Source organism: Ixodes scapularis, unplaced genomic scaffold (assembly GCF_016920785.2).
Source record: "Ixodes scapularis isolate PalLabHiFi unplaced genomic scaffold, ASM1692078v2 PGA_scaffold13__105_contigs__length_92229423, whole genome shotgun sequence".
Lineage (NCBI taxonomy): Eukaryota > Metazoa > Arthropoda > Arachnida > Ixodida > Ixodidae > Ixodes > Ixodes scapularis.
The window spans coordinates 76,993,512-77,021,467 of NW_024609839.1; the positions used below are offsets into that span (position 1 = coordinate 76,993,512).

Sequence of the window (27,956 nt, forward strand, 5' to 3'; positions counted from 1 at the left end):
TGCTCTTTTAGAGCGCTGAATGATCACTTTTAGGTGGCCTCGGCCTCATACCTCTCACTTTTTTCTTTCGACTTCCTCACAGTATTTCCACCGTGTACAACTCCGTAGATGCCCCGAGGTAACCTGTAGGCCAACAGATCCCTAATCTGCAGGCTTGAAATTCAACTGAGGCGCTTCGCTGGGAGCGTCCTTCGTAGCATTTGTGGTTTTTGAATGAAAGTTCCTAATTTCTTGGCGTCAAGGCAAGGCGTGCGCGTAGAGCGACGCTGATGCACCACAGCGAACGCTGAATCGGCGCTTACTTTATTATCATTTGTTACCGGCTACATTTTAGAGCGGCAAATATCTACGTTTATCGAAGAAGAAAAGTTCTAAGCAGCGGCAATATGGTTGGCCCGATAACAACTGGTCGTGACGTGATCGGCTGTATTAGGCCGGGTGGTCCCCTAATTTAGTCTGGTTGCATTCTCCTCAACCTTGACCAATTGTGTCGGGTGCTGTGCCTGTGCTCAGTGTTTTCTCCATCCCACGGGTCATCCTGCCGAAAATAAATGCCCAGAGCAACTAAAAATTTTCGGGAAGCCTGGATGCCTTTATGTGAATGCGTTGTCCTGCATATTCAGTTGTCTTATGCCAGCATTGTATTTAGGCGACGTTTGATCGGATTGCTAGTAGTTTGCAAATAAGTAGTAAGTACATTCACCTGAATGCATCAGGACCTTTCAATGAACCGTTCAACCAGTTCAGCGCTTGTTTCATAAGTTACGACAAATAACGAGCAATACAGGTGGTACCGTCAGTACCACAGCACTGAGAACGGAGGAGTAAATTTATTCACGGTGTAAGAGAAATGGATGTTTCCAGTAAAATTTGTAGCACATTTCGCGATTTTTTTATATGCTTTCATGAAAACTTGTTGTAAAATGCCGCGTATCCGCCCATTCCACACTAAGCGCCCATACCCAAATTTGTAAGATCCGAGAAAATATGCACGATCATCCCCCTTTTTTTTTTCGTTTTTTTTTTTTTTTCCAATTATTTTTAAATTTTGAATGGGCATTTGCCAGTATTTTATGGTAGTTTGAAACTGCAGAATTTGATTTCCATCTGTGAAACTCAGACTTGGCACTTAAAATCTAAACTTTCGAACTTTTCAACCTTGTACCTAGAAAAAGATACTAAATATTTGATTTTTCGAATTAAATCTTTAATAAATTCGAAATGTCTGAATTTTTCTAGCTATCAATAAAAAAATTCGACATCTTCGACCTCGAACTTTCAGAAACCTGAACATTTTCGAATTATTCGAATTCGAACCTCAGCGGGGTTTTAAAGTTGCAACCTTTTCAAATTCGAACCTTAGCGAGGTCGAACTCGAACTTGGGACTACGCTCCACGCGGTAGGAAAATTCATCACTTTGGCTTTCTTATCTAGAAGGTGTTGTCTTTACTAAAGCCCTTCATGTTTTAAAAGTTGCTCACGGTGCGTCGATGCACGAGGCACGTGCAACGTGCAGCCCTCGAAAAGACCATGGCTCATTCGGTGCAGCGTGGGCGTTCGCTCAAACCTATGGCTCAAACGTCATTCGATCAAGTGAGTGCCTCCCGCGGCACAGCGCAGCACGGAGCCATGTTCTTGCCAGAAACTTTTCCCAGAATAAAAAAGCTGTAATCTTAAAAAAAAAAACAAAAAAAAAAACCACTTTTTTTTTTTTTTTTTCCACAGTTTTGGCGCCAATGTAAATGGGCGTGGACAACGTGGGTAAACAAAAAGTAGTTCTACGGTTCCACCGCGCAGAGACAGCCGAAAAGATCTGTCTTACGTTCTCGAATTCAGGCAATTTCTAAAATAATAATCTCAATTAATAGCAATAACTTTGGCGCGGATAAATACAGTGGGTACACCACTTTTTGGCGCGGATGAATACACAGTTTGGCTCATGGACACGGCGGCGTAGATTGCCGTCTTGAATAGCGGTTTCGACATCTCGACCGTGCTTCAGCTGTAAACACGACAACCGTCAAACCTCAAGCTGAAACGACAATGCCGGTCCTCGACGAATGGCACCAAAAAATGGACGAGTATTTGGCTTCACTGGGTTTCTGGAGAAAGCAGATAGCCGGTGATGGCTCGTGCCTCTTCAGAGCTGTCTCGGAACACGTGAGTACTACACTCGGCAGTGGTACTCTTCGTACAATCCGGGGAGTGTAGTCGTGTAGTCGCTGACGGCATAAGAACGACAGGGAGGTGTTCCAGTCGTCAGCCCGGTGCGCGCTTTCTGCCTTCGGGTAACACTCCGGTGTCTGGCGAGTTTCAACCGTGCACGCTCTGCCAAAGCATGGAGGAAATGCAGCGAGCACGTGCCTGGAGGCCGCCTCCTGGCATCCGAAAGAGAGGCTCTGCCGTTTCATCTAATCAGCGCTTACCCGAACCGTTTAGTCAATGCCACGTAACGGAGGGGGTCACTTGTATAAATTACTTCTACTGGTCAGTACCTAAGACTTACCAACAAACCGATCGACCGAAGGTGGATATCAGTTTTAAAGGGAATCAATGAACCCCGTTGCTTTCGATGGTGCTGCACCATTGCTGAATGTTGGTAAACGGAAATAGAATAGTGTCTTTATTTTCTTCGTATGTTTCCATGTTCTAGATTTACCACACGCAAAGTAAGCACGAGCAGGTGCGCCTTAGCTGCGTGGATTTCATCAGTGCAAACAGAAAAGTCTACGAATCGGTAATTTTGATCTCTACAGTGTGTCCATGCATTTTCGAGGGTAACTAATATTTTGTATGTTGGTTTGTTCGCAGTTCATTGAGACTGATTTTGATCAGTATGTGACCAACATGAGGGATGTGAAGGTGGGTGGTATTGGTGATCTCCAGGTAATTCATTGGTCGATCATGTGGTGATTTGAACTGAGTGGCACTGTTAGGTGCACTGTTAGGTGGCGCTTGCAAAGAACATCGATTGTTTAAGCTACCAGATAGGGCCAGGAGGTGCATGCATGTCTTTGTGATGTAATTTTAAACATTAAAACCTTGCGTGCTAAGTTTTGCCTCGAAGACAATTTGGATTTCAAAGCACCATCTTCTTCGGGACACTGTTTCCCTTTCTTTGATTTTGTACTGATTTCATAGCACCATCTACTTCGGGACACTATTTCCCTTTCTTTGATTTTGTACTCTTAAGTACAAAATCAAAGAAAGGGAAATAGTGTCCTGAAGAAGATTGTGCTTTGAAATCTAAATTGTCTTCGAGGCAATGCAGGCAAGGTTTTAATGTTTAAAATTACATCACAAAGACATGCACTTCCTGGCCCTATCTGATTTTGCACTTGACCTTAAGAAAAGTCGTAACATAGCGAGACGGAAATGTTTCCGGTTTGGAGGTATACAGGGTGTCTCCTTTCCATAGCTAAAAAAGAAAGCTGTGAGAGCAACACTTATAGGAGGCTAATCGTAACAATTAGTGTAGGGGGCTAATTGTAATGATCAATCAGCTAGTTAAGTAAAATTTGTTAATTACTTTTCAATTGGTGAAAATAGACATGGTTCCAATTAGAAACTTGCTCAGTGTCATCCAAAACCACTAAATCAATAATTTTTAGAAATACTTTGAGCGTATAATAAACATAGTGGTGCGCTTATTTTCCTGTCTGGAGCACAGCTACCGGTGCAATAAGACACCTGCAGGATTTTTCCGTCTTATATCATAGCCCCAGCCTTGCACAAGTGATACCTTTAATGCACTACTACGCTTTTCACATGCTCAGTCTAAGAATCATTAATTTAGTCGTTTTGGATTACGCTTGGCAAGTTGCTAATTGGAACCATATGTCCATTTTCAGCAATTAAGAACTTAACAAATTTCACTTAATTAGCCGACTGATCATTACGATTTGCCCTCTATACTCTGTCCCCCTGGCCGTATAACTCGCCTGCACAAACTGCTCAAGTGTAGCTTTCACAGCTTTTTTTAAACAAATTTATAAAGCTTTAAAAAGAAAATAAACTTTCCAAGAACTGCAATAATCTTTCTTTGAAATAGTTGCATGGGGTTTAAAATGGTGTCAACTGCTTTTAAGTATGGTGTTTTCTGTGATAGAACTATCCAAAGATTGGTCACATAAACTGCTAGGTCTTTACATTTTCACATAATAGTAACATTTTCTTATATATTTTTTTTTATAAAAGTTAAGTTTTTTGCCAATTAGCTTTGTTAGCAGGCAAGCATGGTCAGTGAAATTGGGACAAAAGATGAACTTTGTCTGACAGGTACGCCCAAATGTCTTAAAGCGTCGGAAGAAGAAAAAAAATTTATGAAGATTCTATTTATGTTTGCCATTATTTCACTTGCCTCCTCTTGGCTGTTACGGTGATGGTTTGCTGGTTTTAACTAGTTCCTAGTTTGTTGAGACTTGTGTTGTAATTAAAACTCGTCGCCAAAATGTTGTATTAAAGAAAATGCGGACACCCATGAAAATAAAGAAGAGCAGGGCTTGCGTGGGCCTGCGGAAAACGAGGGGTCTTACATGCCGAAGAGAGACAATGCGGCGAGCCGGGCGCGGGAGCCCCGGACGGAGAGAGAGGGACGTCCGACAAAGTTGGTGGTTGAATCGTAACTGTTTATTTAATGGTCAACAACGTGGGGGTTGAGCGCCACGGGGACGCAACCCTGATAACACGGGCAATGGTGTAACGGTGGCGCCATCTGGCTAGTGTGGTGAGAACTACTTGAATGAAAAAATTGAAATACTACAACTTGTTTGCAGGCTTCGTAGCATGCGACAGCCTCTCGTAACATTCCTACAATATGCGCCTTCTAATAATTCAGCCTCTACAATTTTCTATTTTACTTATAAATGAATGAACTGACCCATGTAATTAGCACCTGGGGCACTGTATGGTGCCTTTTCTTGTTCAGTATTTGTTTCCTGTACTTTTTTGTTTGTCTTAGGTGTGGGGTGGCCATTTGGAGATTCATGCAATGGCTGACATCTACAAGTAAGTGTTAGTCAATGTGGGAAAGAAAGGTTCTGAATCGGTTTCTAGGACTCGGTTTGATCGGGAGGGAGTTGAGCGACCCACGAGCTCATCTGGGGAATGTTACTACTTTCGCAGGAGAGACTTCATGATCTTCGAAAAACCAGGCAAAGATCCCTACTTGGCAACCAATAAGGGATTCACTGATGTGGTATGACATCTTTAGTTTCATCGCGAGAACCAGCATTATGTAGAAACGATCACATTCCCTTAGCCTCTTTGGCATATGTGCGAGGCACCATTAACCTGTGTTTGTAAAAAATTGGTAATTTGTATTTCAATTTATTGATGAAATCATTGTTTGCAGGTATAATTTTGTTTGGAGGCAACACTTGCATCCAGTCTGACCCTTAAAAAAAAGAACACTAAACCAAGTAGAAAAAAAAGATTTTCTACTTGGTTAATACAGGCATGTCTCAAAAAAAAAAAAAAAAAAGTGTGTTCCGAGTTTATTGGACCTCAGAGTGCACACCATCTGGGCACAAAAGCTATCATCATCATTCCACAGAGATACAATTCCGGTTTCGCCCACAAATCATGAAATTATTATTGTAACCTGAATAATTTTTTTTTTAAACAAACATTTATTTTAGGTTGAGCTTGTTCTAGCCAGATAGAAAAATTCATTTTCTTTCCTAGGTTCAGTGTTTTATTTAGTGGCACTTGCCGCCACATCTTTTGAAGCATTGCCTTGTGCTTTTGTGCATGCATACTTCTATTCTTTTTTGTGCTTTTGTTTTGCAAGGCAATGAAGGGGGCACAGACTGGGCCGGTGCAGTGTTGTATCGGGTGATTCATTCAACGTAGGTGTTTAGCAGGTGCCCGGCTCTACTGCCTTACCTCCTACTGTGCCACACTGTGCACGCTTCACACAAACACAAACTCTCATTCGGCTTTTGTTAGAATGCAGTTCAGCTTCGCAATGTAGTCACCAGACATAAGACTGTCATTAATCCCAAGGCTGGCTCTAACATGGACCAAGGAAATTGGAACCTGCATGTGGCGCTCTCAAATTTACACCAAAGTTGTATTTTAACGGTGCATTTTACTTGGTAAAGTTTCAAGATTTAGCTCCTTTCCCGCGAAAAATAACACCGACGGAGTCGCCAGGGTCAATGGCAGATGTCCACGATTTGCGCATGCGATATCGGTTCCCGTGTTGCCCCAGTTTGTAGCGGGTTCCTGCATGTATATCGCACTGTGAAGTTCAAATGCGCTACGTCCACGTTTTGCTGCCATCCCCGTGACAGGAGTTCACAGCACACTGTGAAACGCAAACCTATCACACCGTGGAACGCGAATTTGCCGTGTTGGCAGTATTTAGTGTAATTAATAAAACGACAATGAGTGTGCAGGCGAGCTGATGATTGTTAATCATGTTTGAAACCCAAGACTGTGGCAAGGAAAAAAATAGGAAACTGCAAAGTCGAAGAGTTCCCATTTCACGTAACTTGATGGCCCCCTTCCCCCCCCCCCCCACACACACTCACACACACATTATTTATATTTTCATATTGGGTGGGCGTTTTTTAAGGACTTTATGGTATATAAACATATCTAAGAGCCTGCTGGCATATGTTCACTTATAATCTAATCTCTGGGGAGAGTGATAACTATTCTACAGAATTGAACAATCATTTGGCATATATGTCCTTTATTTTTTTTTTTCCTTGTTTGGGGTGTGTGTTTTCGCAGAGACCGCTTCCGCATTCCTCAGTCATGTCGTAAACGTAACAATAAAAGCAATAATTGGTTGCATCATCAGTAAACCTTCTAGGAAAACCGTTGTGCTACAATGCATCCAACTAATTGACTTGCGAGGAAAACCTTCCGCATTTTTTTTTTTTTTTTATCAAACCCCTAAACAAGATTTTTTTTTTTTTTTAAATAGTCAGTTGTGCCTGTTTTAATAAGGGTTAATTAACTGTGCATGTAGGAGCATGGGTGATATCGTGAAGTTGTCAATATTTTGCATTTGTACTTTTCTCAGATAGAGTAGATTTGTACACTGTTGAGTATTGGGATACTTTTAGGTTTGCTAAACTGGGACTAGGAACATTTGTATTTCCTTGTAATGAAAACTGTAGTCAGTACCGAAGTATGGGGCTTTATTTAATCTTTAAAAGGTTAAAACAGCGCACACAAGATATGAAAAGCAGAAGGACACGTACACAGCGCTGACTCTCAACTGAATTTTTATTCGTTGTGACTGCACAATAAATGCTTGTTTGGTCAAGACCATAAAAAAGGAGATAAAACAGTCATGCATCAACACCACAACGGTTTGCTTTTTTGTTACTTACGCTGTAGGGGTTGTGTATTCTACCCCTTTGTCCTATGAGCGGCGTTATGTAGGCCAGGCTGGCCGCTGCCTCTATGAAAGATTAAGGGAACACTCCTATAATGTGACCTCTGCGGTATCTGGCCATCCTGGCATTCATCGCCGCGATTGTGTCTGTCATCCAGATTTCCGGCAACGTAAAATCGTGAAACGTCATTACGACTAACTAACCTGTGAAATAATCGAGGCGTTGGAGATATCTAGATTGGGCGCCGAGCGTGTTAGCTGCCCATCTATTTCCCTATTTAACAGAGAAATAGTTTATCTTGCTTGTCACTAGTGTAAAATGCATGCCGATACAGTAGTTTTGTGGTGTCGATGCTTGACTGTTTTATCTTCTTTTTTATGGTCTTGACCAAACAAGTATCTATTGTGCAGTCACAATGAATAAAAATTCAGTTGAGAGTCAGCGCTGTGTATGTGTCCTTCTGCTTATTGTCCCTCTTTGTTTGCGCTGCTTTAATCTTTTAAAGATGTTGCATCAACTAGCCCAAGCTCCAGCCTTAGCTTTATTTCATGCCATACTAATGCATCCTGAAATGGTTTTGTTTTTAACTTACGGTAGGACACCCGTGATTTGGGTTAAGTTGGCACAATGTTTTGTTTTCATAAGGCTTAAGCTGTGCCTTTGTTGACTATGCCTTTTATAGTAAACCAATCGGAGGAGTTAACCCACTACCAGGACAGTTCTTAATAGCTGCCATTCAAATAAATTGCAATTATGCTGTTTGCTTTTTATGTTATGGGCTGGGATATATTTAAGGAAAGGAGGTGCTTTTTCGTTGATATTTTTTTTTGTATTTAGAAAACCACATCTACACTTATAGCCCAAGTTTGACCTAGGTGTCCAGCTCCAAGGCTTACTTATACTGCTACAAAACTGCGACTTTTGTTGCCCCTGAGCTGTTCCAAAGCAGAAATTTTGCTGCTCCAAAGGGGCATCTTTGCTGCTCCCAGACCTGGTACAAAAGGCTGAAGCTTGCTTCCACCTTAGGAAGGGTGGCTTGTTATGAAGTCAGCGCAAATTGCTCTCCTCATATATGGCACCAGTGTGCCCTCTTGTCATAAGTGATCACGGGAGGTTTTAACTCGCTCATTCGTAAGTAGTCGCAAATGTGTGGCCCAAACTTGAGTCTGCTTGCTGCGAACTTGGCCGAAGGACAAGGGGCCTACCGTACCTTGCTCCCCTTCGGCTTTTCTTCTCTCAAACCTGTCAGGTGCCCGTCCCCAAATATTTTGCGCGATTGTTTTTACTTTTACGTGGATTCTTGCTTAGTATTTCATGGCACGTAAATACACCGCTGCATATTGACGAATACGTAGCATACCGTTCCCGACTCTGAAATTTTGTGTGCACGAAACATTCTCAATCAAGCCACACTTCTTGGAATTTGTGAACTATTGAAACAACTGAAAGTCTTTGCACAGTGGTGATAGCTTGGTAATTTAATTTTCAGATCATGCTGTGCTACACGCATGGAAATCACTATGACACTGTCTACCCCAGGACGATGCTGAAAACTGCAGCGCTGTGCCAGTGTGAGTGCCAGTATTCACTTCCGAAATGTTTCTGATATTATAACTCTAGTGATTAAAACATTATCTTTCAAAGTGGAAAAAAAAAATTAACAAGAGTTGTATGAATGTTTGAAAGGAATCTTTCTATCAGCATTGGAGTGAAGGGCGTGTGCATATTTATTTTAGAAAGAAAAATAAAACAACTCAAAACAAGACAAGCGCTGACTAACAAAAAAAACAACAACAAAAAAACGCGAAGTTGTTGCATATGTGACGGGTCCTTACTAAAATTTCAATTTCGGTGTTGAGTAATCGTAGCAAACTCGCAGGCTGAAGCAATAGCTTTTTATTTTTTGCCTGGGTGAACCTGTTATATAATGTTTTACTAATTTTATTCTTGCGTAGAAAAAATTCTGAGCAGTGGCAGAGGCTTTTTTGTCGACATTTTTAGCAGAGCGTGCTCTTTTTCAAGTGTAGGGAAACACATGTTGCAGAATGTTTCAGTCCTTCTCTTTCTCGATCTCAGACTGAAACATTCTGCAACTTGCATTTTCTCACACTTGAAAAAGAGCAGGCTCTGCTTCCAACGTCGATAATAAAGCCTCTACTGCTACTGCTCACAGTTTTTTCTACGCCTCATACTCTCTTGGTTAGGCATTGTTTATTTACACTTAAGATTTTTTTTTTTTTTTTTTCAAAGTGCATTTCAGAGCTGTGGTTTCATGCAGGATTTATTAGTGCCCTCGATCCTGGCAGTGGGTTGTAGATGCTAGTCAATCTCCACCTTTCAGCCTGAATCAAATGTTTGTTGTGAAATATTCTATTGAGGTTGTCGTAGCATAGTTCAGGGCAGCACTTATACTTTGCTCTCTTGTGTTTACTAGTGCTTTCTTTTTTTTTGGTATTGGGACCAGCTAACCTAGCTTGTCATCATAGTAGGGTGATTTCAGATAAGATCGAACAGGGGGTGGCTGGTCGACCTTTTTAATTTGCTTCATAATTTTATATGTTGTTTCCCGATGTCCAAAATGAACAAAATCAGAATTATTTTCACCCAGAAAAAAAATTGTCGAACGCAAAAAATCGTACATCACGTAGAGGTGGAAAGTCGCATTTGCTTGCATAGCCGGAGGGGGCAACTTTGGTGATTAATAACTAAAGTTATACTTCTTAGGTGAGTTTCATAATATTTTAGTATAATCTGTATGTACTTAGCAATGCGCAAAAAAATATTGTTATTGTTTAGTATGTTTAAAAAAATTAATAAAAAACATCAATTTCGGCTCCTTGACCGTTTTTCCCCCAACTTTGCAGGCCTGTATCTTAGGAAATAATTGAGTCACAAACGTCATATTTTCATTTAATACGCTACTCTTAAATGGAAGTACATTCACTAAAATTCAAGTTTATTTAGGTGCGGGTTGGGGAGATTTTGGCAAGCAAACACGAGACAAGCACCAAAATAAAAAAAATTTAAGGGCGATTTAAAAAAAAAAACCCGTTCTCGATTTTTTTTAAACTCTGACCGGTCAGTCTACTCTATTTGGGGGTTAATATACATTAAAAACATGTTGCATTATATTGATGGTGTAATAGATACAGCACCTCTACCGAGCCCCTTCTGCGAAGCTCGGCACGGTGTACCCCTGTGGTGCGACGCAGTTATTGCGACTTCTTACTTTGAGAGAAAAGTAATTTTTTTATTCATTCGAGTATAGCCAGTAATAGTTTGTCACATCTTTGTCACGTTATAATAAATCGAACATTAAATATAATAAATTGCACATAATATACAACAGATTCCGGCCTTCATAGGTTTCAAAATGAACAGATTTTGGCGCAAACATTTTCTGACGGTGTGCACCTAGAGTTTCTTCCAAGGGGATCTGACAGTCCGTGCCACTTGCAAGTCGCAGGTCGAAGCTTCTGATGTTTTGCATAGCCACACATGCCACGACTGAATACCAGGAAAGGCGCGCACTCCCACCCACTCTTCATTTTTGCGCTGACGGAATTCAACAACCTCGTCTTTGTCCAAAAGTGTGAAATTCACTCCTTTTAGTTTTTGGGAAAGACTGTTCACCATGCATTTTGCAGACTGTATGGCCTTTCCTGGGAGCTGTCTCAAGTTGTGAAGCGTTGCTTGGTGTTTGACGAGTCCTCCAACTCCGTCACACGCGTTTTTTCCGTGCCCAGTGGCTGAGAATAGCCATTGTGCTTTGGGAAAAACATTTTTTTTGGAATTCATGAAGTTGGAAGCGATTCTTGAAGTGACTGGCGGCACCGTCATTTACATAAGTCAAATGGGAGTACACAGCAAGGTTGTCATCGACCCACTCTCTCACTTTTTGTACAGCCAGACAGGCATGAGCGGAGTCATGGTGCAAGTCGTCACTGATGACGGCAAAACTGTATGTCGACTTTCTAGTAGTCACCACACACGTAAATATTGAGACCTGTTTTTTTTTTCCAGCGGTACGCTTCAATCTCGTCAGGAAGGATAACAGTCCAGTTTTCAGCGAAGTCGAAGTGGAAGACAATGCTACCACGCTGCGCGCACTGCTTTGCTTCATAGATGGCTTTGCCTTGCGTCTGTCTGATATGGTTGTGAATGATCCACCTTGAGACAGACACACGCAGCTCTTCCAGAAAAGTGACCGGATCTAAAGTCTTTTTCACGAGCTCGCCTGACTCCCATGCTGCCAAAACTATCTCTTCATCCTCGGAAATGTTGAGTTTTTCGAGTGTGAGAGACTGGCCTTTGGGACAATGGTCACATTCGCCTAAAAGGCACTGGCGCGATGGCGGGTTGCAAATGAATGCAGAGTTCAATTCCGCTGCGTCAAGTTGTGAGCCAGAAGCGTTTTGTAGAGAGGCGACACAGAGGTTGTAGTTTGCGCAGTGCACACAAACGCACGCTTCTTGCTGGGGATTGCATTTAACCCATCGGGGTCGCAGGGAGTAAAACTTCGTCAATCCGATGCCGGAGTCGGGATGGTCACTTTTATATACACGAAACGCTTCTCTGATTGACCGTGTCATAAAACGTTTCGGCTTGAGCGTTTTCTGGCCATCGAGCACAACGGAAATGACGTCTTTCTGATTGGGACTCTGCCTAGAACACTCTAACTCGTCTTTCATGTAGTACTCAACCGCTGCAGATATGTTTTCAGGGCTCACCTTACACCTTGTATAGGGATCGGGCACATACCACACGCCGTGGTCCTCCCTCAGCTTCCGGGACCTATTAATGATGTAGATCGATGCCTCTGGGATGATTGTCTGGACTTCATTTCTTGTCAAGGTTGATGGCAGGAGGGTCAGCAATTGACAGCGTTCCCGGGGAGAGGCTGTGGTCGCAAAGGCGCAGCGAATGTTGTCCGCCCACTCGGTGCATGTGGAGCACTTTTGCTCCGACGACCCCGATGCCACGTTTTCATCGTACGCAAGACGCATCCTGGAGCGCAAATTCTCAGTCACAACCTGCTCCAACTCCGTCTGTTTCCTCTTTACATAGGCAGGCCTGTCTCGACTTCTTACTTCACTTGGTGGTCTTAGGGGTGACACAAACGTTGAACGTACGCTGCGGTTTAGGTCTTCAATGGCCTCCTCAGGAGGCATAAAGCTGTCACCGCCCAACTCTAAGCTTCGCAAAGATATTTGCTTGGTGAAATGCGTAAAGCAATTGTAGCACAGGTAGTCCAGCTTGCTCACTTCCATGGAGCTGCCAGACGGGAGAATTCGCTTCAAACAGTCCACATCGAGCTCTCTCACACTGCGAAAATTTCGCTGCATCGGGATCTTCTTTTTGTGCTTTGCAAGGTAATCTGCGCAAAACACTCGCTCCGAGCTGTGTTGTCGCCATAACGAGCTCATTATGAATAAAAAGTCAACACGAAGTAAAGGAACAAAATTGCGGGTTTAAACTGTGGCTGAGCTGTAGTAACGCAGGTTAGTGACAAGTTGAAACAGGGAGGCTCCTTCGTTCGAAGCACACAATTATACACAGAACTACACAAATTACTCCCGCAACGAAGCTCCAATCGTCGCAAAGAAAGAAAGAGAGAAAGTCTTCGGGCAAAGGAAATAGACAGCGGCGAAACTATTCAGGGTCGAATGCAGATATCTATGTTTTCTGCTGAAAGGCGTCCTTGAGTCACACCGTCACTCGTATCGGTTCCCCAAAAGAAACGCCGCCTTTTCGCTATCTTCCCAAAACCCTGCTTCCCACTAATCCCTTTTACTTTGAGGGTTTGTCCACATCCAAGCAGATCCTAATCACCGCCGTCCAACTTGGCGGCAACGTTTATTGCTTCCCAACATTTTGGTAGACTCCAGATGGAGGACGAAGAGGGCAACACAGAACGATCACCAACTCAGCGCCGAAAGATTGTTGTCTCTTCCAGTTTATTAGGAAGCCCTAACCACCGACCTTCAGACGCCCGATAGACAGCCTCGCCTCCCCCTCCCCCCCCCCCCTTCCCCTTTGCTGGCTCTCCACATGCCAAGACGCCCATCACTAAGCAAGCCGGCCAACCCCTTTCCCTCCCCGTCCCCAAAACAGTTTCCCGACCGACACAGGCAGCCTAAAGTCCTTCCCCACCTCCCAACTTGCCCTTCCAAGAAAATACCGACACCGGATATCTGGAAATAATTCACCCTCTCTGCGATAACAACAACACATTTTTGTATGCTTTAATTTTTTTGTCGTTTTTTTTTTTTTCATTTTACGCTTTTTTACACTTTACGGCACTGAAGAAAAGCAAAAAGAAAAAAAAGAAAACGAAACGTTTAACCAGATTTACATCTAAGCAAACACATGTTGACCCTCCTGCGTCCACAAAACCAAGCAACACCCCACATAATACCCGCCAAAGAGTGGATGCCCAAAGGTTAACTTCAAACACATGAACTTCGAATATATTTATATATATTCTCTCTTTTCACAAAATAAGAAGTTGCAATCATTGCGTCGCAACACAGGGACACCCTGTGCCGAGCTTCGGATAAGGGGCTCGGTAGAGGAGCTGTATCCATTGCACCATCAATATGATGCAACATGTTTTTAATGGATATTAACCGCTAGATAGAGTAGAATGGCTGAGTAGAGTTAAAAAGAATAAAGAACCTTTTTTTTTTGCTTAAGTCGCACTGAAAATATTTTTATTGTGGTGCTTGTCTCGTGTTTGCTTGCCGAAATTCTCCCAACCCACGCAATACAGATTTGAATGTTAGGTAATTTACTTCCATTTATAAGTGTCGTATTGATTTAAAATATGACTCTTCTGGCTAAAGTATTTCATAAGATACAGGCCTGCAAAGTTGGGGAAGACAGTTAAACAGCCGAAATTGATGTTTTCTTGTGATTTTTTTAAACATAATAAACAATAACAATATTTCTTTTGTACTGCTAAGTACACATAGATTGTGCCTAAAAATTGTGAAACTCACCTAAGAAGTATAACTTCCGTTATTAATCACCAAATTTTACCCCTCCGGCTACGCAAGCAAATGAGACTTTCCACTTCTACGTAATGTGCGACATTTTGCGTCCGATGATTTTTTTTTCTGGGTGAAAATAATCTTATTTTTTTATTTTATTTCGGACATCGGGAAATAACATATACAATTATGACCCAAATTGAAAAGGTCGACCAGCCACCCTCGTTTCGATCGTGTCTAAAATCACCCTGTATTTGTTGTGTAATTTATTCTATATAATGCGCAATTTATTATAACGTGCAAAAGATGTGACAAACTATTACTGGCTATACTCGAATGAATAAAAAAATTACTTTTCTCTCAAAGTAAGAAGTCGCAATAACTGCGTCGCACCACAGGGGTACACCGTGCCGAGCTTCGCAGAAGGGGCTCGGTAGAGGTGCTGTATCTATTACACCATCAATATAATGCAACATGTTTTTAATGGATATTAACCCCCAAATAGAGTAGACTGACCGGTCAGAGTTTAAAAAAAATCGAGAACGGGTTTTTTTTTTTAAATCGCCCTTAAGATTTTTTTATTTTGGTGCTTGTCTCGTGTTTGCTTGCCAAAATCTCCCCAACCCGCACCTAAATAAATTTGAATTTTAGCGAATGTACTTCCATTTATGAGTAGCGTATTAAATTAAAATATGACGTTTCTGACTAAATTATTTCCTAAGATACAGGCCTGCAAAGTTGGGGAAAAAACGGCCAAGGAGCCGAAAGTGATGTTTTTTATTAATTTTTGTAAACATACTAAACAATAACAATATTTTTTTTCGAATTGCTAAACACATACAGATTATACTAAAATATTATGAAACTCACCTAAGAAGTATAACTTTAGTTATTAATCACCAAAGTTGCCCCCTCCGGCTATGCAAGCAAATGCGACTTTCCACCTCTACGTGATGTACGATTTTTTGCGTTCGACAATTTTTTTTCTGGGTGAAAATAATTCTGAATATGTTTATTTTAGACATCGGGAAACAACATATAAAATTATGAAGCAAATTAAAAAGGTCGACCAGCCACCCCCTGTTCGATCTTATCTGAAATCACCCAGTAGCTATCTTAAAAATTACAGTCTGCAAACTTTTTTTTTTTCCCCAGCAATCGTTTATGAAGTTTTGTACAAGAACGTCTTCGGCCTCGGAGACGACGTGGACATGGCCGTGAGGAAGATGTTGTACGACAAGACATACTTCAAGCACAAGAAGAACATGACATTCGAGCAGTGGAAAGAGAGGTTGGCTTCCGTGTTTTGGCTCTTTTTTGTCTCGATTCACGTCCACCCCGAAAGTGGGCATAAGGGGAGCTCTCTACCGAGGTTTCCTTTAATTACCATGTTTTCCGGTGTAGAAGTCACATTTTTTTCTTCCCCCCAGATATCCGTCTGTGCATTCGATACAACGATGTGAATTATGTGCATTTGCTTTTATAAGTGTATACCTTAACCCTGCAAGATATAGACCTTATCGACACTTATGACAAGGAAGGAATGGCAGAGCACCAGCAGTCCAATGCCTGCCCGAAGTGGTGTGGCATAGATTCGGCGGCCCCGGAGACTCTGTGTGCTATTTTTTACAGCTTTCCGTAGCTAGGTATAAAAAGGTGTGACAAGTATAGCAACTTTTTTTTTTCGAGAAGACGACTGTTTACAGAGGATGCGACTTAACAGACCGTAAAATATGGTAGTCTGCTTATAAACTATATGCCTACAAAGGCATGTTTAATGCAGTTAGATAGTGAACTACGTACATCTCTCGATAGCAGTCGGTGGGGCTTCAGTTCAACTACTTTAAGAGTAGCCAGTGCCCACCTGTAACGAATGCTACTTGCTGCATCTATGGAGGTGGAGCAAGCCAACCCTAATTTTGAAGAAAGTAGTTGAGCTCAACTCCTTTTCTTTTTCTTTTTTTTTTGTGAGTAGCCTTGCATTTGCATATGTGTAACAACAAGCTTGCATGCTGTATTGATGTAGCATTGCTCCACTCATTTTTTTCAAAGAATAAATGACCCCTTACATTTTCAGTGTCAGGTTTGGCACGGAAGTGAACGTCCTCCCCGAGGAGGAACAGGTACGTCGATATGACGTCTTCGCACTTTATTTCCTTATGTCGGCATGTTCACTCTCCACCAATGCGAAAGACCCACGCAAAGCATGCCCGAGGTGGTGGCGGGCAAGGGTACTTCACCCTTGCCCGTTACCACCTCGCACTTCATTTCCTTATGTCGGCATGTTCACTCTCCACCAATGCGAAAGACCCACGCAAAGCATGCCCGAGGTGGTGGCGGGCAAGGGTACTTCACCCTTGCCCGTTACCACCTCGCACTTTATTTCCTTATGTCGGCATGTTCACTCTCCACCAAGACCCACGCATAGCATGGCCGAGGTGGTGGCGGTCAAGGGTGCAGTGTGCGTTTTGGGCAGTTTTATGTCTCTGAGAGGTGTGAAATTCAATAGTGTAGCAAAGCTTAATAGATGCGCACTGACGAAGCACCTTTCTTTCCCTCGAAACGACGACGAATTGCCTAAGGTGCAAAGACTTATGGCTAATGGTTAACTCGTTCCTGTTAGCAGTTCCGTTTGGAAACCGGTGGTAAAGAAGCACATTAACCTTGCTGCTGCTACAGTCTTATTGCCACGAATAGCTGAAACGGTGTTTCAACATGGGCATCACCGCCGGCGTCTGCTCGATGTGCATTGCTTTGCAGGTTAAGGTCGTTTGCGGTATGAAATAGAGTGTCCATTCGTACGAGCGCAAACTGCTAAATCGATAAGTAAGTATTGTCTGTTATAGGTAGGACTTCTTGTTTTCGGAGCTTATTTTTTTTAGGAAATTCGGAAGTTGTTTTTTGGAGTTAAATTATCGATAAAAATTTGGGATTTATCCGAGTTTATTTTTGTTAGATTCCCGATTCTCCAAAGTTCAGAGTTTAATCATACTTTTTTTTTTCTTCAAAATAAAAATAATTTTAGGACACAAACATAACTTAATTCATAAAAAAAAAAAATAATAAAATCACCGGTATCGAAACTTCTTTTTGCACCTGGACTTCGCATTGACATATTTGCTATTAGCAGTATTAACTGTCCCACAACAAGTCTTGAAAACAAATGGTACTTTAAAAAACATCGCTACTTTGAGATAGCCAAACTCCTAGATGCGTAAAACCTTCAGCTGCCCTCCCCATCTTACGAAGTCTATAGAAACAGCCCCTCCCTCCTGTAAGAAGCACAAAAAGTATGGTTCAAAGTGGAAACCGGAACAGTGACTTTTGTCATGGTCCAGAAGTATGTTGACCCATTGCACTGATAGAACCTTGACGAGATAAACGGGAAACTCTTTTGTCAATGGCCCAAGACAAAGAAAAAAACTGAATTGGTCTTTTCTCAGCCACTAACTCTGTGTTCCGACAAACTATACTCGTAAGATGTCATCTTTTTTTATCTTTTTATTTTGCCATCATGCCCTTGAAATTCTTTACTTTTTAGATAAATCCACACTGTCAAAAATTTTACCGGCGAGTGTTTTTTGTGTGTATCCAAACACACAGAATCCCAGTTACAGGTTAAGGTTAGCGGGACAGGCTGCTTCCACGAAGCCCTCCACTTTTTCTGCTTTGTGTGTGAGGCGAGAGAGGGGGTGGGGCATGGGATGGGATGGAATGGGGATGGGGATGGGGATGGATGCTTTGCTTGTCCCGCTACTCTAAATCTGCAACATACTATGGACACGGTGCCTTAACTGCCGATCCCATGAATGACCTCAGGCGCTTTCTGCGAAAGTATGCATCTCTGACGTCGAATTTGCGGAGCAGCACAACGGCGTACACCCGGTACGAAGCGTCCGAGATGCATCGACGTTAACTGCGTGTGCCACATCTTCCCGGCAGGCCTCCAGCTCGGAAGTGCGGGTGGCGCTGGCAAACCGGATACCGCCATTCCCGTTCAAGGTGGCGAAGGCGCTCGACCCAACCATATACCGGAACGTCGAGTATGACATCTGGAACGAGGCCGAGAAAGGTTGGTGTTTATTCCGCGTTGGTCGATCGATAATTTTTGCTCTGAATCACAGCCTCCAGCGTTATGCCCGCAGCAAAACCGGGCTGTGGCACCATTGTTGTTGTCCGTCGTCGGCAATGCCTGTTCCTCGCGGCGACGTGGGAAGGGGACTATAGTAGCGCCTTGTATCCAAAGTATATAGACACAACACGGTTTTCTCATTCCTACTTTTTCAGAGAGGGTGAGGAGAGAGCAGTTTGTGGTTCCAGATTTGGAGCCTGGCGTGAAGTGTGTGGTGAGTGGAGCGGCGGTGTCCGAAGTGTGCTCAAATGACATGCACGACCTAAAAGAGGGCGTAGGTTATGGAATCGGAGAATCACCAGAACTAAGCGTGCGTGGTGTCTTCCAACAAAGAAGCCAGCGAAAAACTGCTAGCTCCTGCCTAGGGCGAAATTTGCAGAAATTTTGACCAGAGAACGGTGGCAACTTTTTTTTTTTAATGTATTTTTTTTTTTTTTTTGTGACATGCATAAAGATTGCCTTTGATCGTTAAAACATGCCACAGCCACTGCCCACCTCTTGAGCATAACATAATCATATGAATGATTCCTACATCAACCAAACTTAATTCATCCGAAAGGTAGCCAGAAAGATGTCAAGTTTGCCGTTATTATTGTCGCGTATTTGGTCTGTCCGTTTCGCCAGTTTAAACAAAAAAAGTTTGCTGAACTTAATCTATTTTTACTTTAAAATTAGCAGACTTCCTCTTTGAAGCAGCAACTGCGTCAAATGTCTTTCATGGTTCTTAGACGTCTGAAAGCTGACCGAGATTCTTTCCGGATTGGCTTCGCTTTTGAGTGCTCGATTTTTGTACTTTTTCGTGTAGAAACAAATAATCAGATTGATGGATTGATCCTCAGGTGCGCCTGACAAGGGACTCTGGGGGCCACAGTGCATCGTTTCAAGCGCACATCCAGAAAATGGAACCCAGTGAGGGTCCAGTCACGGTCTTCATCGAGAAGCTTGGCAAAATGTGAGGGTACTCTCCCGTCATTGGCACTAAGGTGACTCCAATTGCGGAGCAGAGCTTACTCAGTTTAGGCACTTTGAACGGAGGCTGCTGCTACAATTAAGGGGGCAGGCAACATTCCAGCTTCTGTGTGCATAGTCGCTCTTCCCGTAAAGGCAAGTTAGTGGAGTGGGGGTAGACGGATGCCGGCACAAGCCCGTGACACCAGTGTGGCGAGTGCCACTTGGCCGCAGTGTGTTTGTGTCTCCTGGGGAAGTACGCCCAACGTGTCTGAATGCGTACAAACTTCAGAGATGTTACAAATCATCAAGTACTGGTTGAAGAGGTTGAATCGAATGCATACTTATTCTAATCTGGGTATAAAAGTTAGGAATATTTGCACCTGTCTGTCCGAGTTCCGAGTTGGCCCTTCTGCGATTGTAGCTGAAACTCTAAATTGTCTTGTGTCTTATTACAACATATAGTAATGTTTGTTGCCTCAAGGTGCGGTAAGCCCCTAGTTTCAGAAGCAAGGGAATTTTGTTGACACATTATAAAGTTGTCCACTGTTTGCTCTGCGCATGTTTCTCCAGGTGCACGGTTCCGTACGAAAGCGTGGAAGCATTGCCTCTGCCTGCTCACAAAGGTAGGACAACGAAAGGATGCTCCCATTTGAATCTGCTGGCTCAATTTTAAGCTGCCTTATATTGCGCAAAGTTTCAATATGAACTTCATTTGTCCAAAGCTATGAGAGCTCCACATACGAGTTTCTTCCATTGTAACTAACACTTTCACACAAGCTGGCACTCAAATATAATGGTACTGTCGAGCCCACACTATAAACGTCCAAACTTTGTAAGCCGGACGCCCCACAATTGAACGTCGCCATGGGTTTATAAATCTGTTCCGCGGCCGACCAAAAAGGCAACGAACGCAGGCACAAGCTGGCAAACTTTCATCGTGCAAAAGCACCCTCGTTTTGGCTACCATCCGTTTCCCCAGTTTGGAGTTCTGTTCGCTATTGGTTATGTCTATTGTGGCAGCAGAAGAATGATTATGACTAGGGGTTTTTATTTATTTATTTATTTATTTATTTATACTACCGGCCGCCGTGGGGCGGCCAAGGTAGGAGGGATACATGGATCAAGTCTTACGAAAAAAGCAAGCACAGAATGTGGCAGCGCAGCAAAACAAAAAAAAACAAAAAAAAAAAAAAAAAACATTTTACATATATGATCACGAACACACAAAGAGCAGAAAAATATTCGTTTGAGGGGTATCAAGGCCTGAAACCTCAAAACTCTGGTAATTCGTTTATCAATGTTAGAAACAACGTTAGACAATTTGAAGAGACGATTTGTTCGGGTAACGCATTCCAGGCATGGATAGTACGAGGAAAATAAGAGTATTTGTAACAGTCGGTCCTGCATTTTATTTCAGTGATTGATTTACTGTGTTTATTTCTTGTAAACCTAGCTGTGTTGAAGTGAAAGTAATCTAGATAATCCAAGTTGTAGTTCCCATTTATTAGATTAAAAATAAATTTCAGTCGATTGATCTTTCTACGTTTTTCTAAAAGCGGAAGGCCGGCCTGTACATAAAGCTCCGAAATCGAGGTGTTTCTGCCATACTTGTTAAATATAAATCTTAATGCCTTCTTCTGAATTCTTTCTAATTTGTTAATATTACATTTTGTGTAAGGATCCCACACAACGTCGGCATACTCGAGTATAGATCTTACAAACGTTTTGTACGCCATTAGTTTCGTTTTGCTCGAGCAGTCCTTCAGTTTCCTTTTTAATGCCCATAATTTATTCATTGCTTTTCGGGAGATAAAGTCAATATGTGAGTTCCAACGCAGATCTGAAGTTATGATTAATCCTAGGTATTTGTATTCACATACGGTATTTAAAGCGGTTCCTTGAAGAGTATAATTAAAAGTCATTGGTTTTTTTTTTTCCTAGTTATCGTCATATGTGCACATTTTTGTTTATTTAGAGACATTTGCCAATCATCACACCATTCTGAGATCATTTCTAAACTCTTGTTTAAGACTACTTGGTCATTTGAGCATTTGACTTGCTTATAAATTATACAATCATCGGCAAATAAGCGAATCTGAACAGATCTGTCCACTGTAATGTCATTTATAAAAATTAGAAAAAGTAGGGGTGCCAGAACTGATCCCTGAGGAACTCCGGATTCTACTTTTGATGTGGATGAGCGGGAATCCTGTATTTGTACAAACTGTTTTCTGTTATTTAAATATGCTTCTAACCATTTTAATATCTGTTCATTGTTTAATAAGGAACTCAGTTTGAAGAGTAGTTTTCCGTGAGGCACGCGGTCAAACGCTTTTGCAAAATCTATAAAAATTACGTCCGTCTGATATCCGGAGTCAATTGACTTTGCGAAATCATTCACAGTGAGCACTAGTTGCGTAACTGTAGATAAATTACGTCTAAAACCGTGTTGATCTTTATTGAAAAAGTTATTCTCTTCAAGAAAAGAGACAATATGTTTAAACAAAATATGCTCAATCAATTTTGCACAGCTGCTCAAAATTGATACTGGCCGGTAGTTATTAACATGATGGGAATCTCCTGCTTTGAATATTGGAACTATTTTAGCAGTTTTCCAATCGTCGGGGATTTGCCCTAATTCAATTGACTTATTAAAAATTACAAGCAAGAAATTTGAGCAGGATTCCGCATACCGTCTTAGAAAAATGTTTGGGATCATGTCTGGTCCTACAGATTTTTTAGTATCAAGATTAAGCAATGCTGCAAAAATGCCTTCTTTAGATATGGTAACACTCGGAATGCTTTTCGGTGAGAATTCTATGGTTGGATTCTGGTTATTATCCGTGGTATACACGGATGCGAAGTATTCGTTGAATGAGTTGGCAATTTTGAATGGATCATCAATTTCTGTTCCGTTCTGTGTTATGGTATTAATTGGCTGTTTTGATTTGTGTTTTTTGTGTTTTTCTTTTTTGGTAAATACAGATAAAACTCTGGAAAGTGACATATGAACCTATTTCATCAAAATCGGGAAAAACCGAAATCCCTGAATAAGAAAAACCCACTGAAAGAGATCTTTATCTAAATATTAAGTGATGATCTTGTATGCTGCCCTCAGAACTGTCCTTGAGGCTGATTCTGTCTTTGGGGACCATTGTCTCTTTTCCTACTCTTGCGGTATCTGAGCGTTTCCCGAATATGTGGGTCAAGCGCATGTTCCTCGAAGTCTGAGGTATCGCATGAATGTGTCCCGTTCTCTTCGAAATATGCCCCCGATAACCTTCTATCCTTTTGTGTGACACGAAAAATGGATGCTGAAAGCATCTGAGTATGTGAAGCAAGAAACCCAAACAACGCAGAACCCTGGTTCTTGCCGGCGTCGCTACAAGTGGGTTGTTCCCTCTTTGCAGTGCTGGCCCTGCGTCAAGGCGTCGTCCCCTACAAGCTGCGCAACTGCTCGTACCACCAGTCTTTGCTGTCAAACTTTCGAGGTGACTTGTTTATTTCTGCCATCTCTACGTCACCTTTGAGGCTCTGTTAGGCGGTGAAATGGTGACAAAACTGTGCGCAAGTGTTTCAATTCTTGATTCAACTATTTTTTTTTGCAAGTTTCAGATTTTCAGAGAACACATCGCAGGCTTCTCCAAAAGGGAAAGACCGTGGTAAGTCTTACTTTTTTCTTTCTTAAATTATGTGACGTAATGACTGTCACGGAGGTTGTAATTACCGCAAAATACCGAGCAAGTGGCCTCTCAATATTGGGAAATCTTGAAAAACTGTTGGCTAGGTGCTCATTAGCTTTAGGACATAGTGCGAGTTATAGTTACGCATATATAAAGTACGGCCGACGCTGCAGTGCGATTGACCAGACAAAGTCCTATTTGCACACGCCAGAGTAGTCTCAACCAACAGTGTCTCCGCCGTCCAGACAGGGCATCCAAAAATAAAAAAAATAGTTTTCCATTTTGTTTTGGCACACGCTCCTTCTGCTCGGAGCGTCTGCTCTGACCTTGATGCTCGTGGGCTCGAACACTTTGCCAAAGATCTCTCCGCTTCGAGCTCCTAAAACTGTTATTGCCGCCATTGAGGCACGAAATTAGAAACAACAACGAAGCAGTGTCTAAGCAACACACTTAGCGCAGGTGTCCTGTTCTACACGACATCGCGCACCCAGCAAGCGACCTTAAAAATGAGCATGTTTCTCATAGAGAAGCATAGGAAACTGGGCCCGCGACGGGCTGCAATTAGCCGCATATCTAGGAGCCATCTCATGGTGCCGCTTGCAACCATGACAAGGAGAGAACTTTATCTGGCAGTTGCAAGGCGCGCTTTGTCCATACCTATGTATATATCTCGTACACTGTGATTCCCAAGCAAAAAAGTTGTATTTTTCGCCCAGAATGTGCAAAGAAATGAAAGTGATAGCTGTTGCACGGTTGCAAGATGCGGGTGGAACGGTGCCGTCACGTACATGAGGACGAAGGTGCAACGCGGTTAATTATCGTAGCCATTGTGGTTGGCATTCTGGATGCCACTGACGACCGCCACCAGTGTTTCGTGAAGTAAGTGGATAAGCGCAGAAGCGTGGTGGAAGTTTCTAAAATCATCTGACATTACACGTAGCAGTTGGATACTGCCAAAGTGGGATTTCGCCAAACGCGAGTAAGGTTTGAAGGCAAGTCTTTCAAGCAGACGACACGGAAGGCTCTCCTTTTGTTGCGTTTTTACTAGCGGTATGCTGGGGCTACTCATCTCCGCGCTTCACGGCCGACAGGGAGACCCAACTTTCCTGGCCTCGTGCCAAGAGCGGAAGGGTTTTTTCCGTAGCGGCAACCACAACTGTGCAAAGTGTTGCCCGTAAAGCGATCACTGCAGTCAAGCCCACACTGATAGTGTGGGCTTCACTGCTTTGCACGGGGGCACGTGGGGAAGCTGCTCATGAGGAGCATCTCGGTTAGCTAGGTCAGCTCAGGTTTGGGGAGGACGTTTGTTTGTTTGTTTTCATGCATTTCATTTCAAAAGTCGCGGGTGGGTGCTTATTGTAATCTGAGTGTATGCTCAATATTTTACGGTGGGTCACAAGTGTATGGTGAAGATTTGTCATTCATCAGACCTGTTGAAAACAACACCAGGGTTTAGTCTGCATCTAAAGATGTGAGGCTGCGGAGTGTCAAGTTTATGTTCTGCTAAGCTCCAGGGGACCTATGGTAAATGTTCATTAGGTGGAAACTTCACTGTAGGAGGGGATTTCAGCTGGAGAACTTTAGGAGGCCTGTCGTTTCTCAAATTTGACTGAAGTGGACTTCATTAAAGCTTCATTTCATCATATGTTGTGCAACAGTTCAGTGTGCTTTGAGCCTTACACAGGTACTTGCACAGGATCTTTCACCTCTTTCGCCGTGGCTGCCCCAAGTTATTGGTGGCAACTCCCTGCCGCTGGACTCTCCCTTTGGGCGCACGTGCGACATGGGCGGGTCGCCCTCCCAGGGCCTAAAGTCCGGGGAGCACTTCACCTTCGACAACAGGTGCATTTCCGGAAGCATTTTGAGTCGCGTTGCCTGCCGGACGATTGTTTTATTAGGCCATCAGTTTAGACTAGTCACACAAGCCGGTTTACCGAGCACTAGAGTCTGTTTTTAAAATGGAATCTTAGGGCTGGCTTTCAATCCTAGAGTGTCACAAAATGTACAGAAAATAGGATAACACTGCCAGTTGTCTTCACATAAGACTGTTCCTTTGCATAAATCGAACCACTGACATCTTGCTCCATAATCCGATATTCCGTCCCCTGCGCTGGCAAACCTTCTTTGATTTTTCGTGGTTATGGTTGCTTGTGGGTACTTGCGTCGCTGCAAAAACTAATCGCCCCAATGGCTGGAACAACTCGAAATATGCATGTCCCGGCTTTATTCGTAGCATTGCGATGAATTTAGACTCGCAATTACCGCACATAAGTGCAGTTAAATTTCATTCTTGTTTTCTCGTTCGTCCTCTGCCTGGCTGTTCCGATTTCTCCTCGCGTGCGGGGGTGCAAAGCTTGAGGTTTGTATTTGTAATTCAGTCCTGTTCGAAATCGCAGCAGGACCTCTTCCACTGCATGGAACTTCAATCTTACGGGAGCAGCACACAACGTGCTAGCCCTACCAAAAACTAATTGGGTTGCTTTTTTTTTTTTTTTTTTTTTTTTTTATCCAGGAGTGGAATTTAAGATGGCTGCTATTTCTAAGCACTTGTGCCCCCTTCTCTGGTGTTCCAGGCCGGGTTTCTCAATGACGCCGCCTCCTGTGGATGCTTGCCAGGTGCTTTGGGGTCAGACCAGTCAGGCTCTGACTGCGGTCAGGCCATACCCACCATGCAGTTCGTCCCAGGTGGGCCATGCGCTCTAATTTCTTCCTCTTTTGTCCGGACGGTCGTCGAGGGCAGACGTACAACCTCGGTTTTCGACGAGGAAGATGGTTCTCTTGATATCGATGTGATTAATGGGGCTAGTTGGATCATAGTTTAAAAAGTATAAAGCGCCGGAAACAACGAGGACCAAGAAGGGGTAAGACAACACAAGGAGCACTCGCAACTGTTGCCCATTAACAATAGGCATGTGCGAATAGTGGGTTTTGAGTCCAAAGCGAATGGTGATTTTGGCCAAATATTTTCTAATCGAATGTTCGATAGCCTTTTACAACCTGTGCTTATAGGCGCATCTGCATACATGTTCTATGCAGTCTAGTCTTTACAAAAGGCTTCAAGGCACTACTGTCTAAAATAGTTCTTAAAAAAATTAGGCGTTTACAGTTCTTTGTAATGCGAAACTAGAGTGTGGCTCTTGAAACGGGCGGGCGGGCGGGTTGTCTGCTTGGGCAGTTCTCACGTTTTTACAGTCGAATCTTGTTGATTCAAACTCGAGGGGGACCAAAAATTTTTTAGAATAAAGGAAAGTTTAAATCACTAGGAGTCTCCCATAGAGACTCATAGGATGGGACCTGAATGTTAGTTTGAATTATCCGCAAGTTTGAAATAATGAGAGTCAACTGTAAAAGTAAGACTGGTTGGGAGGAAGTTTAGACAGTAAGAAGTCTGTCTGCCTTCAAACAGATGTTTCATGTCTGCTCTATTTGTACAATAGACCCTTTCCAAGAGTGTGTGCCATCTTCTAGCTGTTGCTCCAATTATGCAATTCTGCCATCGGAGCACACAATCCTAGTTTCTATTGGACACGGGGACTCCCTCGGCATTTGGCTTGAACTCTGTTCTGCTCATATTTAGAATCAGTGCTGCGTCGGTGTTCGGTGAAAGCTCTGACCCGGCCGCACGCTTCTGGGCTAAAAGAAGTGGCAACCGCCGACGTTGCCTGACGGCAACGTCGGCGGTTGCCACGCTACGGGCTGCGTTGCCTGACGGCAAACGCAGCCCGTAGCGTTTGGACTGAAAGCTCGCACCACAGGAGCCAGGGATTACCTGCCCATTTTTTGCCTGGCTGTTCCGATTTGGATGAGCGTTGTTCCGGGTTGCAGTATGAAGTGCAGGATTCACTGTGCTCGCCACTTGAGGGGTCAATTTCTCGAGCACGTCGCTCAAGTTGTTTTTCTCTCTGCACGGCAACAGCAGCTGGGCTTTCCGGAGCAGCCACGGTGGGAAAGTAGCACCATGTTTGACCTCAAGGGCACTGCCGGCAAGTCTCTTTTTAGCGTCTTGGTTCGGTACCAGCGCGACGTGTAGCCGCGTCGCAAAGCAACTCTTTTCGTGCCTTCTTTCTTTTTTACATAAAATAAATTACAGGGAAGCTATGGAAAAAAAAAGACAGACGTGAAAAAGCAATGTGGAAGAGATGCCGTCGGCTTCACGTGACCGCGTTGCAGGGTGCGGCCCGAGTCTACGAGTCTTGGTATAAACACTATAATACCGACTTTAAAGATACTACAACATATCCTAAATATTTTCTAAGCCGCTGGTGCTCCGTCCCAGCAATATCAAATGCAAAACCCCACTACAGCAGAAACACTGCTCTCCCTTTTAGAACAATTAGAACACGAGCGGTCTCTTTTAGAACACTGGCGTCCAGCTTCACCGCTTTGCACCGGAGTGCTAGGAGCAGCAGCTTATGTGGGGGAGCACCTAAGCTAGCGCGGCAGGCTTGGAAATTGTGATCAATGCTATTACTGGTCTACCTTGCTCGATCATGGTTGTAGGCTAACCTCTCATTTTAAAAAGACTGTTCAGAGAAATAGCGGATATGCATGTTTTTCATGGCATTTCACCAAAATTATATTTACGGGCTCGATAAACTAACAGAGTGTAAAAGGGTGAGGGGGATGAGGCTTTATCCCAATTGAAGTGTTGCTCTATAATTCGTTTTTCAACCATTTTTTTAATCCATTTTAAATGGAACCTTCTCTAACCAGAGAGTTATTTCTAAAAAAGAAAGCTCTTTTAGTCACCTAATGGACACATACACGAATAGGAAAAAAAGTAACACATAAGCTAAAAGGACCTTTTAGTGTATCTGTAGTTTTTACCCGCAGTCTCGTTTT

At 42.9% G+C, this 27,956-nt stretch overlaps 1 protein-coding gene across 1 annotated transcript; it reads left to right on the forward strand.

The window, feature by feature from the left end:
• Positions 1–2,044: 2,044 nt before the first annotated feature.
• LOC8050744 (putative bifunctional UDP-N-acetylglucosamine transferase and deubiquitinase ALG13) lies at positions 2,045–27,144 on the forward strand. The gene is made up of 17 exons (XM_040504126.2): positions 2,045–2,161; positions 2,655–2,738; positions 2,813–2,863; positions 4,962–5,008; positions 5,126–5,198; positions 8,846–8,927; positions 15,504–15,639; positions 16,426–16,471; positions 18,291–18,420; positions 18,636–18,694; positions 19,320–19,432; positions 20,002–20,054; positions 22,842–22,922; positions 23,047–23,093; positions 24,811–24,956; positions 25,688–25,799; positions 27,031–27,144. The coding sequence occupies exons 1-17, from the start codon at positions 2,045–2,047 to the stop codon at positions 27,142–27,144; spliced, it is 1,491 nt and encodes a 496-aa protein (XP_040360060.2).
• Positions 27,145–27,956: the final 812 nt, after the last annotated feature.